The sequence below is a fragment of the Leiobunum rupestre genome, chromosome 2, assembly GCF_980474605.1.
Source record: "Leiobunum rupestre chromosome 2, qqLeiRupe1.1.hap1, whole genome shotgun sequence".
NCBI lineage: Eukaryota > Metazoa > Arthropoda > Arachnida > Opiliones > Sclerosomatidae > Leiobunum > Leiobunum rupestre.
Window position 1 is genome coordinate 85,133,451 of NC_143385.1, and position 15,672 is coordinate 85,149,122.

At 40.5% G+C, this 15,672-nt stretch overlaps 1 protein-coding gene across 1 annotated transcript; it reads left to right on the top strand.

Annotated features, from left to right (window-relative positions):
* Nucleotides 1-10,080: 10,080 nt before the first annotated feature.
* LOC149959864 (uncharacterized) lies at nucleotides 10,081-15,447 on the top strand. Its single transcript, XM_090167405.1, has one exon. The coding sequence runs from the start codon at nucleotides 10,081-10,083 to the stop codon at nucleotides 15,445-15,447; it is 5,367 nt and encodes a 1,788-aa protein (XP_090023531.1).
* The last annotated feature ends 225 nt before the right edge of the window (nucleotides 15,448-15,672 follow it).

Genomic DNA, 15,672 nt, shown 5'->3' on the forward strand with positions numbered 1-15,672 from the left:
ACGTTTCTGTTTTCTGAATTAGTTAAGTTAGAAAGCCAATTGTCGTACATTAGATTCAGTCATTTGGGAGAAGCCAATAAATCTTTATAAAGGTTGTTTTCTTCAGTGTTTTCTGCGGAATTGGTCAAGTTATTTCCAGAAATTGTATCTTCAATGGTCATGTTGCTATCTCGATCTTCATTTTGGTTCAGTGACCTATCTTCTGTGACATAAGGGTTCAGTGAATTAGTTATGTTAGTTTGGTTGTTAAGCTGTTCAGATTCTAATGTGTCCTTTAGTTAATAAATTTGGTTGATGAACTGCTTTAGATGTGCTTGTAATACTCGGTTTCAAAATAGATATAATTATGTCCTAAAGAAATATGTGAATTTATATTTTTTCAGACATTTTCATCCGTATAAATTTGATTGTTTCTTACATTAGTTTCAGTTGGTTGTTTCAAACTACGTGGTGGAGCAATAAATGAAGAACTCCGTTCTGCGAGGGATTTCAAAACTGATTCAAAATTCTACAAAAATAATGATTTATAACAAGCGTTTCAACACAAACGTCATCGTGACACCGATTTTGCTTTTATATTACTCCCATTCGAATGGCCAGGGTCTGGAAATTCTTCAGATGGACCATTTCCTCCAATGAAGTGTTTCGTACACAAATATGTGTTTTTGAACTGGTTTCGAAATTGGATTTGGAAATGGAGTAAATGATACCCCAATCATATGAGGCTTGTCCGAACGCTTAGAATCGCTCTTGCATGTGGGATATATGCAGTTTTTATTTTTCCCCATGTTAAATAAAATTTTTTTATCAACTATTTAACTTAAATATACTAATTTTTGAGAATGAATTATCCCTAAAGCGGTCTAACCTAAAACAAAAGAAACATATAATCTTAGAAATTAAGAATGATGTCGTTGAACCAAGAGCAGACGACATATTCATTTTTTTGGTGGCTCCATCTCTTAAGTGCCGGCGATGCAGGGGGAGGAGGCAATTTCGCTTTCAACCAAAATCGCGACCTAGAAGAATTGCCTTAAGGCAGTTAGAAGTGAAATACCCATGTACATAGTTCATTTATACATCCATGGTTGAAATATAACGCTCTTAATTTTAGAACTACAGGCGAGTCAACCCAGCCAAGGCTTAATGTAATTTCTAAATTGAATGCAAATTTCGTAATTGAAAGACTTACCCGTTGATAAATCTGAATAGGAAATTTCTTTCGCATCGTTTGATGAAGACAAACCGAATGTTTCATAAGTATAATTCGAAAACATAATCAATTTGAATCATGTACGTGGTAGAGACGAGTCGGGTCCTTTTTTTTCCGGCCCGACCCAACCCGACCCGAAAAACGTAAAATAAAATTTTGCCCGATCCGACCCGACCCGAAATAATTAAAATAAAATTTTGCCCGACCCTACCCGACCCGAAATTTTTAAAATTAAATTTTGCCCGACCCAACCCGACCCGTAAAAAATGAAAATAATTTTTGCCCGGCCCGACCCGACCCGACCCGCCCCGACCCGACCCGATAAATTAAAAATCGATTTTGCCCGGCCCGGCCCGGAAACCCGACAAGACCCGAAAACCAGATAATTGCCGATAAGACCCGTAGAACCGCCGCAACCCATAGCATGAAACTTTTTTTTAAATTTTATTTATATAGTGTAGATGTAGATATGCAATACAAAATATAACAAGAGGCATTTATTTATTTAAACAATTTTTGTGAAGAACAGTTAGGTGCGAAAGAGTTGAACCTTTTAAATTCGTTCATCGAGGACCAAGTGTCAGTCCCGTTCTGGAAAATACACATTCGTCACTCGTTTGTGACGCGGGAATATCTAGAATTCTTTTAGCTATATTTTTTCAAAGTACGCCGAGACACGCGACTTGCAAATTCGCAATTTAACGCCGGGAAATCGAAAGTTAAACCAAAACGAAACGTAAGAGAAGTTTAGGCGAATCCGACGACTGAGACGACCTTAAAATGATAGTCAATAGACGCTAGTCGCGCTGCTCGCAGAATTCATTACGTCTATCTCTCTCCCACCCCCTCTCTCTTCCTCTATCTCTCTTCGTACAACACCCGAAGGGCCGAAACATTTCATACGCCCTACTCTGTACGCAGTCGCGGGTAAGGGTCGGCCCTTTTGAAAATTGGCCGGCCCGACCCGGTCCATTTAATTTTAAAATAAAAAAAACCCGGCCCGACCCGGACCCGATTGAAAATTAGCCCGACCCGGCCCGACCCGAAATTTTCAAAAATTAAATTTTCCCGACCCAACCCGACCCGTAAAAATTAAAAATTATTTCTGCCCGACCCGGCCCAAAGCGGGCTCGGGCCGGGTCGGGCATAAAAAGCCCGACTCGTCTCTAGTACGTGGTAGCCGTTTTTCAACATTCGTCTGCTCCTCCGCTCTAGCCTAGGTCACGTGTGACGCGTCAAAAAGTAATTATATCCGTTTTGACGATTTCACCCTCGAGCTAGCGTTCGGGACCGGTATTTTTAATGTTTCTAGCTCTATTGAACATCCTTAGTTTTCTTAATCCATATTGTAACCGTCGAAAACTGGGTCTAGAGGAAATTTTATAGCGTTTTCTATTTGATTGCTCGAGTTTCGCTTCGAATCTATCTCTGATGTCATAGATCTCGCCCCCAATCGACTAGATTAAAACCGCCAATGGAACATACCATTAGCATATTCCCGCGCTTTGTGGTTTTGCGTCTGCTAGTAATTTCAATTTTCGTGTCTGGTCTACCATTTTGCCCGAAAATCGAAAAGGAACACGCAAAAATGGGCTCCGATCTCCATCACGATCCGTTGATCGGTCGCAATCGGCAAATCGGGTTTGGGCGATCTCGGAGCACCCGAGAGCGGGAAATGGAACACGCGAAACTTGATCGGACAAGATCAGTGTACACAAATGGAACATAAAATGTTGGTCAGATCGATCTTGAGCGCTGGAGAGCAGTGAAATGGAAAACGCTATTAGAGGGAAGGGACGCCGTGATTGGTTTGCTTTAGATCCTCGTACACGCATGCGCATTTACGATTTTTAATATTTTTATTTTATTAAACATGGCTGCTGTCACGATCGTATCTTAGTCATTTGATCTCTTATATTTGTTTGGACACTTCAATGGATTATCGATCAGTCTTTTCAATAAACTGAAATAGACCGAAAACCCTCATGGATCAAAATAAATCAGTTAAAAGGTAATAATATCTTAATTTTGGTTAATGTTGAAGGTCCAATTTGAAATTAAGCCAAAATTAACGTTTAAAAAAGCTCAAAACCCTTGGACTTGTTATAGCTGATGAACTTTCGAAGATTGAATTTTAAATAACAAAACCTGGAAAATAAATATATTTTAGGACCATAGGGGGCATTAGTGTCGGATCTACGTCACATTCCCACCCCCCACCATTTTCAAATAAAACCTTCCTTCAGGAACCAGAGAGCAATCTCAAAGTCACGATTGGATCTCCTAACGTATTGGTTGAATAAAAGCTCCCAAATTAAAAGCCGCATGTCGAACTTAGTTATCAGATCCGTCACCATCTTTACTAAAAACAATTTGTCACCCAGAAGGCACTTTGGTTTCGAGCGCTACTAAATACGGAATCGATAATGAAGAAGCAGCGATCAAGAAATATTTGGCAGACAATGAAAACCTCCATGACAACCTAAGAGTTATCAATCCAAAATACCCATCTGGAGTCTTGGAAATAAAATGCCCGTAATCAGCCAAATTTACCAGTATTGAAGAATTTGCAGTATCCAAAAACTAACCTTTAAAGTTTTGCGAAACGTCAAAAGAATAAATATTAGATACCGCATATGCGTATTATTATCAAGTACAAGCTCAAATAATGATATGTAAGGTACAGTATTCGAACCAAGAATCCCCCCTGACTTGACATTTTGGGCTGAAACCAACAATCAAGCCATGCTTTTTACCTCTCCGAGGGGACTTTGTACCCTAGGAGGGGTTATACAACCACCGTGTCTGTCTGTGGGTCTGTCTGTCTGAGCTGCGAATGCGTTCGCATTTTCGGAGCAAAGTGTAATCGCTGCGTACGCAGTTTCTTAGAATCAGGGAAAAGGTTTTTCCAAAAACGCCCTCTTTTTGCCATTGGGTGTAGTATAATATTTTCTTAGGCTGAGATTCGAACCCGAGCCCTCCTGTACGATACGTGAGCGTTCTACCGCAAAACCACGGATACCGTTACGCTTCATTGAAAATTAAAAACTCCTCCGAGGAGAGGTATATTTTGGCTTGCCAACTTGTTTTTTTGACAACTGCATCCCGCCAGTGCTAATTTGCCAGTATTATATATCAAAGATTCCTCGCAATTGTATCCGAGAGTTGCCTGTTAATACTACAATTGTTTATGATCAAGAAACTGAAAAGTTTTGCTACTGCGGCCAAGGAGTAAGCGATAAAATGGTCGTATGTGATAATGAAAACTGTAAACTTAATTGGTTCCACTTTAAATGTTTTGGCATACGTAAAGCACCTTTTACCAAATTTTGGTACTGCCGTGATTGAAAAGACACATCCACTAGGTAGGCCCAAAAACTGAAGTGCGAAAAAATAAATAGTTTTTATTATTTGCGTATTTTGTATTTTAATCAACACTGGATATAAATTTACAAAATCAAATGAACAGACATTATAAAATACATATTTTTTAATCAAATCTAACCACAGACTCGCAGGTGTTTATAAAAGCACAACAAGCTTTTACTATTTTATCTAATTTTATTTGCCTACAAGTAATCGATTGGATTGGTGGATTGCAAAATACGGAATTGGTTTCGAGCATGACCAATCACTCTTTCGACATGTATCTTTCTTGTTTCTCCTATTTCCTTTACACTTAGTTGTTTTTTCCCTCTTTTAAAAACTGAAACTGCAACTTCCGCACAAAAAACCCAACAGACTCTGCTATGTTGAAGCCACGATCTGCTAAAACTAAATCCCCTGGCAACAAATTATTTAAAATGTTATATTCTTATGTAATGTGTTGGTCTGATGTACTCAGCTCTAGAGTCCAATGAAGAGGGCCTTTCAATGAAGATTTCAAAACAGTCGATAATAACTGCAACTTTGTTTCCAAAAGCGCTATTGAAACAGTTCGGCATTGTCAAATGTAACTCGTCTCTAGAAGGCCATTTAATTAACTTATCAAGCATCACGTTTATAATATCCAGTCATTTATAGGTTACTCGGGAAATAGTAGCGATTGAGACGTCACACGAGAAACTGCGTCACTAAAAAAATATTTAGTGAAATATAAGAATTATATACTTCATAAATATTTAATTAAATATAAGATTATGATAATTTATAAATATTTAATTAAATATAAGATTAATATAATTTATAAATATAAGATTAATATAATTCATAAATATAAGATTAATATAATTTATAAATATAAGATTAATATAATTTATAAATATAAGATTAATATAATTTATAAATATAAGATTAATATAATTTATAAATTATTTAATTAAATATAAGTTAATATAATTTATAAATATTTAATTAAATATAAGATTAATATAATTTATAAATATTTAATTAAATATAAGATTAATATAATTTATAAATATTTAATTAAATATAAGATTAATCTAATTTATAAATATTTAATTAAATATAAGATTAATATAATTTATAAATATTTAATTAAATATAAGATTAATATAATTTATAAATATTTAATTAAATATAAGATTAATATAATTTATAAATATTTAATTAAATATAAGATTAATATAATTAATAAATATTTAAAATGATGTAGAATAAATTATAGTACGTAACGTTATAACTTTGTAAAGGACATTCGCCGAAGCTGTTTTTTAGAAAAACACCGTAAATTAACAAGCGTTGGTGGCTGAGTGGTTAGAGTACATCTATTGCACGAGGCAGACCCGGGTTCAATTCCCGGCCAGCGCCTTTAAATCGCAATTTGATACTAAGACGAATACCGTGTACGATTGGTGGAAACCCTGCCATTGGACGTTGAGAGGTTGCATAACTCTCAGCACTCGGTCCGTCCCAAAGTCATTCTGAAGAAGTTGGAGAGAAAACGCCCATACAAACATCCACAATCATCACAACACGAACTCAATATTCACAACCTACACGTAAACAATACAATAACGAAATATCCAATCAAACTGAGTTAAAACTGTCGCGACGGTGAACATTAACGAAAAAACCCCATCCAAACCAAACCCAACCGCAAATCAATCCGTTAACGCTCACCGTCACACGAGAAACTGCAGTGCGGAGCCTGACAGACAGACCCACATACAGACACGGTGATTGTATAACCCCTCCTAGGGAGGTAACAATTGATATACTCGATACGCGGCTCGATTGCCTAAAACCAATGCAACGCGTTTTGAAATTTTTAATGTTTAGGCTTAGTTTTTCTTTTGTATTTGACAGTCGCCAGCCAGATTTCCCGCACGGTACTGATGAGTTCCAAATAGAACGAAACCGGTCTACCGTTGGAATTTCTGGCTATATTTATTTTTAATTATTACTCGAAGATCTATTTGATCCGAGTTTCGCGTTTTTTGTTTGCTCGAAGTACTATTGGTAATTAGTAAGTTTTTTAAATTTCTTCAAATTTGTTTAGGATTTAGCTATATTTTCCCCTTTTATTATGGACTAATCTACTTTTTCGCGTATTTGATCATCCTTCTCACAGTCCATAGGTGGTTTCTTCCAACTTGCCTAAAACCACTACTCGCACAGCCCTACACTTAACTCATTCGGCAAAAAAATAATTTTAATTCATAAATGAAACAAAATGAAGTTCAGGCTAGTCTTAATTTGTGCTTTAACCTAGGAGGCCAATAAAAACACAATGACTAATGAATACAGGGACGTTTGGGTGCCACAAATTTTCTTTAGGAAGCGTGAAAATTATTCTTCCGATCCCTCTATCGGGAAACATAGGCGTAACAGTGACCACGCAAGTGCGAAGGTATCACAAGGATATGGAAATATTTAAAAAACAGTAGATGCTAATCCTGTTTTATTTTTAAATATGCCTGATACTTCTGATACCTTCGCACAAGCGCAGAATGTGCGACACATTTTTAAGTGTGTTTTACGATTTAGGAGAGTCGAAACATCCTACTACTAATTAGTCGAAGTGTGAAAGTGCCCATAACCAAAGGAAGACCAAAAATGAACCTAAATAAACGGATACAAATAATCTAACATTTTAATTTGGGTAACGATCAGCCACTAGATGTCGCTAACGAGACTTGTAATTCTAGATCGATTAAACGCACGATTATATTGATTTAAACATGCTTCGCAATTTGAGATTTACCGATTTCATGATTACTCCAAGTAGTTGTGTATTTATCACATGCGGCTGTTTTAGGAATACGTTGTAAGCAATGGCGGATTAAGCGCGACTGTTTTAGGAATACGTTGTAAGCAATGGCGGATTAAGCGCGACTGTTTTAGGAATACGTTGTAAGCAATGGCGGATTAAGCGCGACTGTTTTAGGAATACGTTGTAAGCAATGGCGGATTAAGCGCGACTGTTTTAGGAATACGTTGTAAGCAATGGCGGATTAAGCGCGACTGTTTTAGGAATACGTTGTAAGCAATGGCGGATTAAGCGCGACTGTTTTAGGAATACGTTGTAAGCAATGGCGGATTAAGCGCGACTGTTTTAGGAATACGTTGTCAGCAATGGCGGATTAAGCGCGACTGTTTTAGGAATACGTTGTCAGCAATGGCGGATTAAGCGCGACTGTTTTAGGAATACGTTGTAAGCAATGGCGGATTAATCGCGACTGTTTTAGGAATACGTTGTAAGCAATGGCGGATTAAGCGCGACTGTTTTAGGAATACGTTGTAAGCAATGGCGGATTAAGCGCGACTGTTTTAGGAATACGTTGTAAGCAATGGCGGATTAAGCGCGACTGTTTTAGGAATACGTTGTAAGCAATGGCGGATTAAGCGCGACTGTTTTAGGAATACGTTGTAAGCAATGGCGGATTAAGCGCGACTGTTTTAGGAATACGTTGTAAGCAATGGCGGATTAAGCGCGACTGTTTTAGGAATACGTTGTAAGCAATGGCGGATTAAGCGCGACTGTTTTAGGAATACGTTGTAAGCAATGGCGGATTAAGCGCGACTGTTTTAGGGATACGTTGTAAGCAATGGCGGATTAAGCGCGACTGTTTTAGGAATACGTTGTAAGCAATGGCGGATTAAGCGCGACTGTTTTAGGAATACGTTGTAAGCAATGGCGGATTAAGCGCGACTGTTTTAGGAATACGTTGTAAGCATTGGCGGATTAAGCGCGACTGTTTTAGGAATACGTTGTAAGCAATGGCGGATTAAGCGCGACTGTTTTAGGAATACGTTGTAAGCAATGGCGGATTAAGCGCGACTGTTTTAGGAATACGTTGTAAGCAATGGCGGATTAAGCGCGACTGTTTTAGGAATACGTTGTAAGCAATGGCGGATTAAGCGCGACTGTTTTAGGAATACGTTGTAAGCAATGGCGGATTAAGCGCGACTGTTTTAGGAGTACGTTGTAAGCAATGGCGGATTAAGCGCGACTGTTTTAGGAATACGTTGTAAGCAATGGCGGATTAAGCGCGACTGTTTTAGGAATACGTTGTAAGCAATGGCGGATTAAGCGCGACTGTTTTAGGAATACGTTGTAAGCAATGGCGGATTAAGCGCGACTGTTTTAGGAATACGTTGTAAGCAATGGCGGATTAAGCGCGACTGTTTTAGGAATACGTTGTAAGCAATGGCGGATTAAGCGCGACTGTTTTAGGAATACGTTGTAAGCAATGGCGGATTAAGCGCGACTGTTTTAGGAATACGTTGTAAGCAATGGCGGATTAAGCGCGACTGTTTTAGGAATACGTTGTAAGCAATGGCGGATTAAGCGCGACTGTTTTAGGAATACGTTGTAAGCAATGGCGGATTAATCGCGACTGTTTTAGGAATACGTTGTAAGCAATGGCGGATTAAGCGCGACTGTTTTAGGAATACGTTGTAAGCAATGGCGGATTAATCGCGACTGTTTTAGGAATACGTTGTAAGCAATGGCGGATTAAGCGCGACTGTTTTAGGAATACGTTGTAAGCAATGGCGGATTAAGCGCGACTGTTTTAGGAATACGTTGTAAGCAATGGCGGATTAAGCGCGACTGTTTTAGGAATACGTTGTAAGCAATGGCGGATTAAGCGCGACTGTTTTAGGAATACGTTGTAAGCAATGGCGGATTAATCGCGACTGTTTTAGGAATACGTTGTAAGCAATGTGAAATATTGTAAATATTTGTAGACCACATTTCTTTTATTTGTTGTGTTGTTCCTGGAAAGAATGTATTCCTTTGCCCGCGCCTGTGTTCAGTGGTCTCCCTTCACACCCTCTCCTCGAGTCACCCCTCTTTTTAAGGGGAACCTTTTGTCCAGTATGGGACAAGCGTATTCCTGACGCCAATTCCCGCGTCCCTTTAGATGTACGTGTGAAGGGGGAACCTATCTCCTGACCACAGGTTGCAATATTTGATCCAATTTCATGACGTAGATGTGTTTTTTCAATGGTAGACATTTAGTCTTTTAGTAGTTCCTATAACATTCCTTAGATTATGAATTCCTCCGACCGAAACGGTCCCTTTATTTTCATTAAAAAACGCGAAGTTAACTGCTGCCCTTTAACGTGAAATCCATATAGCAGTATTTTCGAATAAATTCCCAATTCTTTAAAAATGCGAGAAACGCGCTAGCGTGGCGCGTGTAAAAATAAAACAGTTAGTTTTTTAAAATAAATCTGTTTGAAACAGACTGGTGAAGAATTTAGTCTTAGCGTAAAGATTACTAATTTTAAATTAATTCATTCTTCCAAGTAATTCAGGTTCCCTCAAACCCCTCGGTTATTTTTCAGTCGGTAATCGGACGGGGTCCAGTATTTAAGCTCTCCCACATTTTTGGTGCCGAAACCCGGGAACGGATTTTAAGATAATTTAATTTGCGAACTGTACGTGAAATTCCACCATGTCAGAGACAGTGGACGTTGATAAATTAATCAGAATTTGTCGTACTCTACGGACTGGTACCACACACATCATCAAAACTATCCAGGATGAATTAAAGAAAAGAACTCCGAATTTGGATACCATAGATGAGAGGATAATGCAGCTGAAAGAGAAAGAAAGAAAGTTACTACTAATGAACGATCCCATCCAAGCTGCCATTGACGACGCCAAATTAGAGGAGGAGGTCATGGGAACTGAGGAGTGCCACGAGAAAATTATCACCTGTAAATTCAATGCTTTGAAAGCTCTTCAGAACAGAGGCAAGCCATCGGCCAACTCGTCGGACAAAGACGAGACCGAAGACGACCGTTCATCGCACCCCTCCCAGGCTCCCATGGTGAAACTGCCTCAACTAGAAATCAAAAAGTTTAACGGAGATTCCACAAAATGGCTAGAATTCTGGGATCATTTCGAAACGGCCATCCATAAAACGGAAATTGATTCTTCAGTTAAGTTCACGTATTTGCGTTCCTACCTCGATGGCAAAGCAGCTAGAGCAATCGCTGGTTTACAGACCACCAGTTTGAATTACTGTACCGCTATCAACATTCTTAAAAATCAGTTTGGCAGTAAAGAATCTATAATTAGCGCTCATATGGAAAATTTATTAAAAATGCCAGCGGTTGAACAATCTAGCGATGTCGTCGCGTTGAGAAACCTTTATGATCACTGTGAAATTCAAATGCGAAGTCTGGAAAATTTAGGTCTTGCGACAGAAGCGTATAGCGCGCTGCTCTCACCAGTCCTAATTCAGCTAGTACCGGAAGATATAGCTATAGCGTTTAACAGAGAGCATGAAATAGACTCGGGATGGAAAGTAGACGATCTATGTAAATTCCTTTTACGTGAAGTTACGAGTCGAGAAAGAGTAGCGGCGCTATCTAGATCTAGAAAAACGGACAGCAAGGTCAAAAAACAGCAGTTTGACGCTAAAGGTATATATTCACGTCCTGATGACAAGAAAAAGGACGCTTTTCCGTCGTCCGCCTCCGCCTTAAGCGTCATCGCGAGTCCGAAGTTTTGTCTGTTTTGCAACCTAACTAACCATTTCACCACCGACTGTACCAAGCATACGCCGGAAGAAAGACGAGCCATAATCCAGCGCCAACGTCGATGTTTTAATTGTCTTAGAGAGTACCACAGAGTTAGCGAATGTCGCGCCAGAGTAACGCGGTGTAAATGGTGTAAGCGAAAGCATCATTTCACCCTTTGCGATTCCAAAGAGAGTGACAAAAGCTCAGATGCTAGAGAACAGGCAAGGATTCAACCTCCTAAACAGCAGCCAGCCACCAACGTTCTCTCGTCAATATCGAGTGGAGCGGACGTTGTCCTTCTCCAAACCGCATTAGCGCTCGTCCAAGATCAAGATGGCAAAAATTCCCAGCAGCTTCGCTGCCTACTCGACAGTGGAAGTCAATTATCCTTCATAAAACAAGAAGAATCACGACGTCTAAATCTAGAAGTGATTTCGGAAAACGAACTACTTTTGATTAATCATTTCGGTAGTGATACCCCCGTCTACGCGAAAAGAAGAAGGGTACGCGTCGTATTACGTAATGTCCACGATCCTACTAAGTCAGTCTCCATTAACGCTTTCGAAACGCCGCAAATATGCGGCTCAGTTACCTCCGTTCCGAGTGGTGATATAGTGCGGAAAATGCGAAGTAAAGGTCTAGTCATGGCCGATTACTCCGGTACCGAAGCTCAATTTAAAGATGGAGCCGCTATTGATATTTTAATAGGTTCCGATTTTTATTGGACGGTTGCAATGGATAAAAACGAGCGTCTCGGTAAATCAACGGTTGCGATCGAAACGGTCCTCGGATGGACCATCCAAGGTCCCGCGAAAATAAGCGTCGGACCTCCTGTGGTTGGTGTAAATTCCGTGACTGTCATGCGCGTCTCCGCAGAAACACTTTCGGAAGAAGAACTCGTCTCTCGTCAACTACGCGCCTTTTGGGATCTCGAAACCATGGGTGTTAAACCCGAAGAATTAGAATCCACCAACGACACCGACGTTTTAGAAGCCTTCAAACAAACCGTTCGGTTCACCGGAGAACGGTACGAAGTACCGTTGCCATGGAAACCGAACAAGGAAGCCCTTGGAGATAATTTAGCCGCGGCTACGAAAAGAACCCTCCATTTATTAAACAAGCTAGCCACAAATCCAGTTCTACTTTTAGAATACGATGACATTCTAAAGAGCCAACTTCGAGAAGGTATAATTGAAGAAGTTGAACTCTCCGCTACTCCAAAGGTCGTATACTATTTTCCTCATCGAGCCGTCGTGAAAGAGAGTAGCGCTACTACCAAAGTTCGCATCGTATTCGACGGGTCGTCGCCTAGAGGAAAAGCTTTATCCCTGAACGATGTCCTAGAGTCCGGTCCGAGTTTAAACCGAGAAATAATCCACGTATTAATCAACTTCCGAGAACATCGAGTCGCGTTCTCCAGTGATATTGAGAAAGCATTCCTACAGATATCCGTTGAGCCCAGCGACAGGGACGCCCTTCGATTTCTCTGGACAACCGACATCAACAACCCGAGGAAGGCTCCACTAAAAACATTTCGAATCGCGAGAGTCCCGTTTGGAGCGACTTGCAGCCCGTTTCTCTTAAACGCAACCCTGAAGCATCATATCCAGAAGTACGAACACGAGTTTGAAGAGACGTGCAGAACCCTAACGTCAGGACTGTACGTCGACGATCTATTATCCGGAGCGGAGAGCGTAGAGAAAGCGTACAAAATTTCCGAAGAGAGCAAAATGATCATCAGTCAGGCTGGTATGAATCTCCGTAAATGGAATACTAATTCATCGGAGCTCCGGAATCTGTGGAGCCGTGAAATTCAGTCCGATAATTCATCTAGCAATTTATTAAATCCAGAGAAACTCAAAGTTCTGGGGTTAATTTGGAATAACGAAGAAGATACCCTGGGTTTTGAAATTAGTAGCCTGTTAGAATTTCTGGTACAAAAACAGGAGACGAAGAGATGGGTGTTGAAATCCCTAGCGAGAATTTACGATCCACTAGGCCTCCTTTCTCCCTTCACAGTCCGAGCCAAATTCCTTTATCAGAAACTCTGGGAGTGGGAGGATTCTCGGAAGAAAAATAAACTCAACTGGGATGATCCTCTCCCCGGAGAACTGGCAACCGCGTTCAACAGCTGGTGCTCCGAAATCTCGAGCCTCCGAAAATTGAAAATTCCGCGATTTTATTTCTCCACAATCCAAGAAAACAGTCAAATTACCACAGAATTACATTGTTACGTTGACGCCAGTGAAAAGGGTTTTGCAGCGGTCGCGTATATTCGTTACGTAACTGACCGCGGAGAAATAGGAGCTACTCTCATCGCCGCTAAAACGAGAGTTTCACCTATCAAAAAGATGTCAATCCCTCGCCTAGAACTGATGGGGGCAGTCTTGGGTGCCCGTCTAGCGAAGAACCTACTAAGCGCCCTATCAAACAAACCTGAAACCACTTATATGTGGACGGATTCGACAATCGTCCTAGCCTGGATTAAGGACAATTCATCTACCTGGCGACCTTTCGTGTCAAATCGGATACGAGAAATCCAAACCTTGTCAGATCCGAAAAGTTGGAATTATTGTTCAACCAAGGACAATCCGGCAGATTTGCCAACCAGAGGAAAAAGCGCGGAAGACCTCCTAACTAATTCCAAGTGGTGGCGAGGACCTCCATATTTATCTGGACCAACTAATGAAATTCCGTTGGAAATAAAGCCGAATCACGAGCCGTATTCCCCTGAAGTCCTAGAGGAGATGAAAGCCGAAGTTCGCTTCGCCGTACAAGGAGCCATGACAGTGACTAATGTCAAACTAGAACCGTTGCTGGATCTCAAAAAATTCAGCTCCCTATCCAAGGTCATCCGTATAACGGCTCACATAATCCGATTTTCCAGAATTTGTAAAAAGGGAAAACATATTGGGCCCTTAACTGCCGAAGAAATCCAATGCGCCGAGCAAATCTGGGTGAAAATGGTCCAAAGAGAAGCGTTTCCGTCCGAAGTTACTAGACTACAGGCCAAAAAGGAAATTGACAGAGAGTCATCAATTCTATCTCTAGACCCTCAATTAGACGAAAATGGCCTAATTGTAGTCGGCGGGAGATTAAGAACCAATTCCCTGACGTACAAAGAGACCCATCCCTGGATTCTACCGAATAATCACCGATTTTCCGAACTACTCGTTCAACAATGTCACACGCGTTTGTATCACGCCGGGGTAAATAACGTGCTCGTTGAATTACGTGAAAACTATTGGATTACACGCGCACGCCAACTTGTCAAAAAGGTCGTTTCCAGTTGCATCGTGTGTAGGCGTTTCCGCGCCAAGCCGTGTGCCGCGAAGATGGCTCCTCTTCCCGAAGCCCGAACCACTCCCGCGCCTCCATTCAGCGTTACTGGTTTGGATTACGCCGGACCTCTGTACAACCAAAAGGGACAGAAGTGTTACATCGTTTTATTTACATGCGCAGTCACCCGCGCCATCCATCTCGAATTCGCGAAAGATATGTCCACCGAATGTTTTTTACTCGCGTTTCGTCGTTTCGCCGCCCGTCGTGGAATTCCATCCATAATATATTCCGATAATGCAAGGACTTTTAAACGAGCTTATGTAGATTTGAAAGAAATTTTCGATAACCAACGCAGTCCCGAAATTGTTAATTACTTTTCTGATCTGAAAATTACTTTGCGTTTTATTGTTGACCGCGCACCTTGGGTCGGCGGTTTTTACGAAAGATTAGTGCGCTCCGTCAAAAACGCTTTGAGACAAACTTTGGGACCCGCAAGTTTGACAAATGTAGAATTAGCTACAATTTTAACCGAAGTTGAAGCCATAATAAATTCAAGGCCGATAACCTTCGTTTCGCAAGAAGTAGGGGATCCCACCCCTTTGACTCCAGCTCATTTTCTTGTGGGTGGTAGATTAACCGTATTGCCATCCAGAAAATTCAATGAAAAGGACATTCCACATGATTCTAGACGAGATATAAGAATAAGATATAAGCATCAACAAGCTCTGTTAGAAAGACTTTGGACGAGATGGAAGAAAGAGTACTTGTTAGAACTGAAAACTGCTCATCATTTAAGTAAATCAAATCCAACCCCTGAACTTAAGGTTGGAGATGTAGTTTTAGTAGAGGAGCCCAGAATGCCCCGTTTATGTTGGAAGATAGCTGTCGTTGACGAACTATTTAGGAATCCAAGTGATAGAATTGTAAGATCGTGCATGATCAGATTAGCCAATGGGACCAAAATCAAAAGGGCCATTAAATTATTGTACAATTTAGAAATTACCGATTAACCCTGTCTTGAGCATAGCTCAAGGGGGGGAGTGTGAAATATTGTAAATATTTGTAGACCACATTTCTTTTATTTGTTGTGTTGTTCCTGGAAAGAATGTATTCCTTTGCCCGCGCCTGTGTTCAGTGGTCTCCCTTCACACCCTCTCCTCGAGTCACCCCTCTTTTTAAGGGGAACCTTTTGTCCAGTATGGGACAAGCGTATTCCTGACGCCAATTCCCGCGTC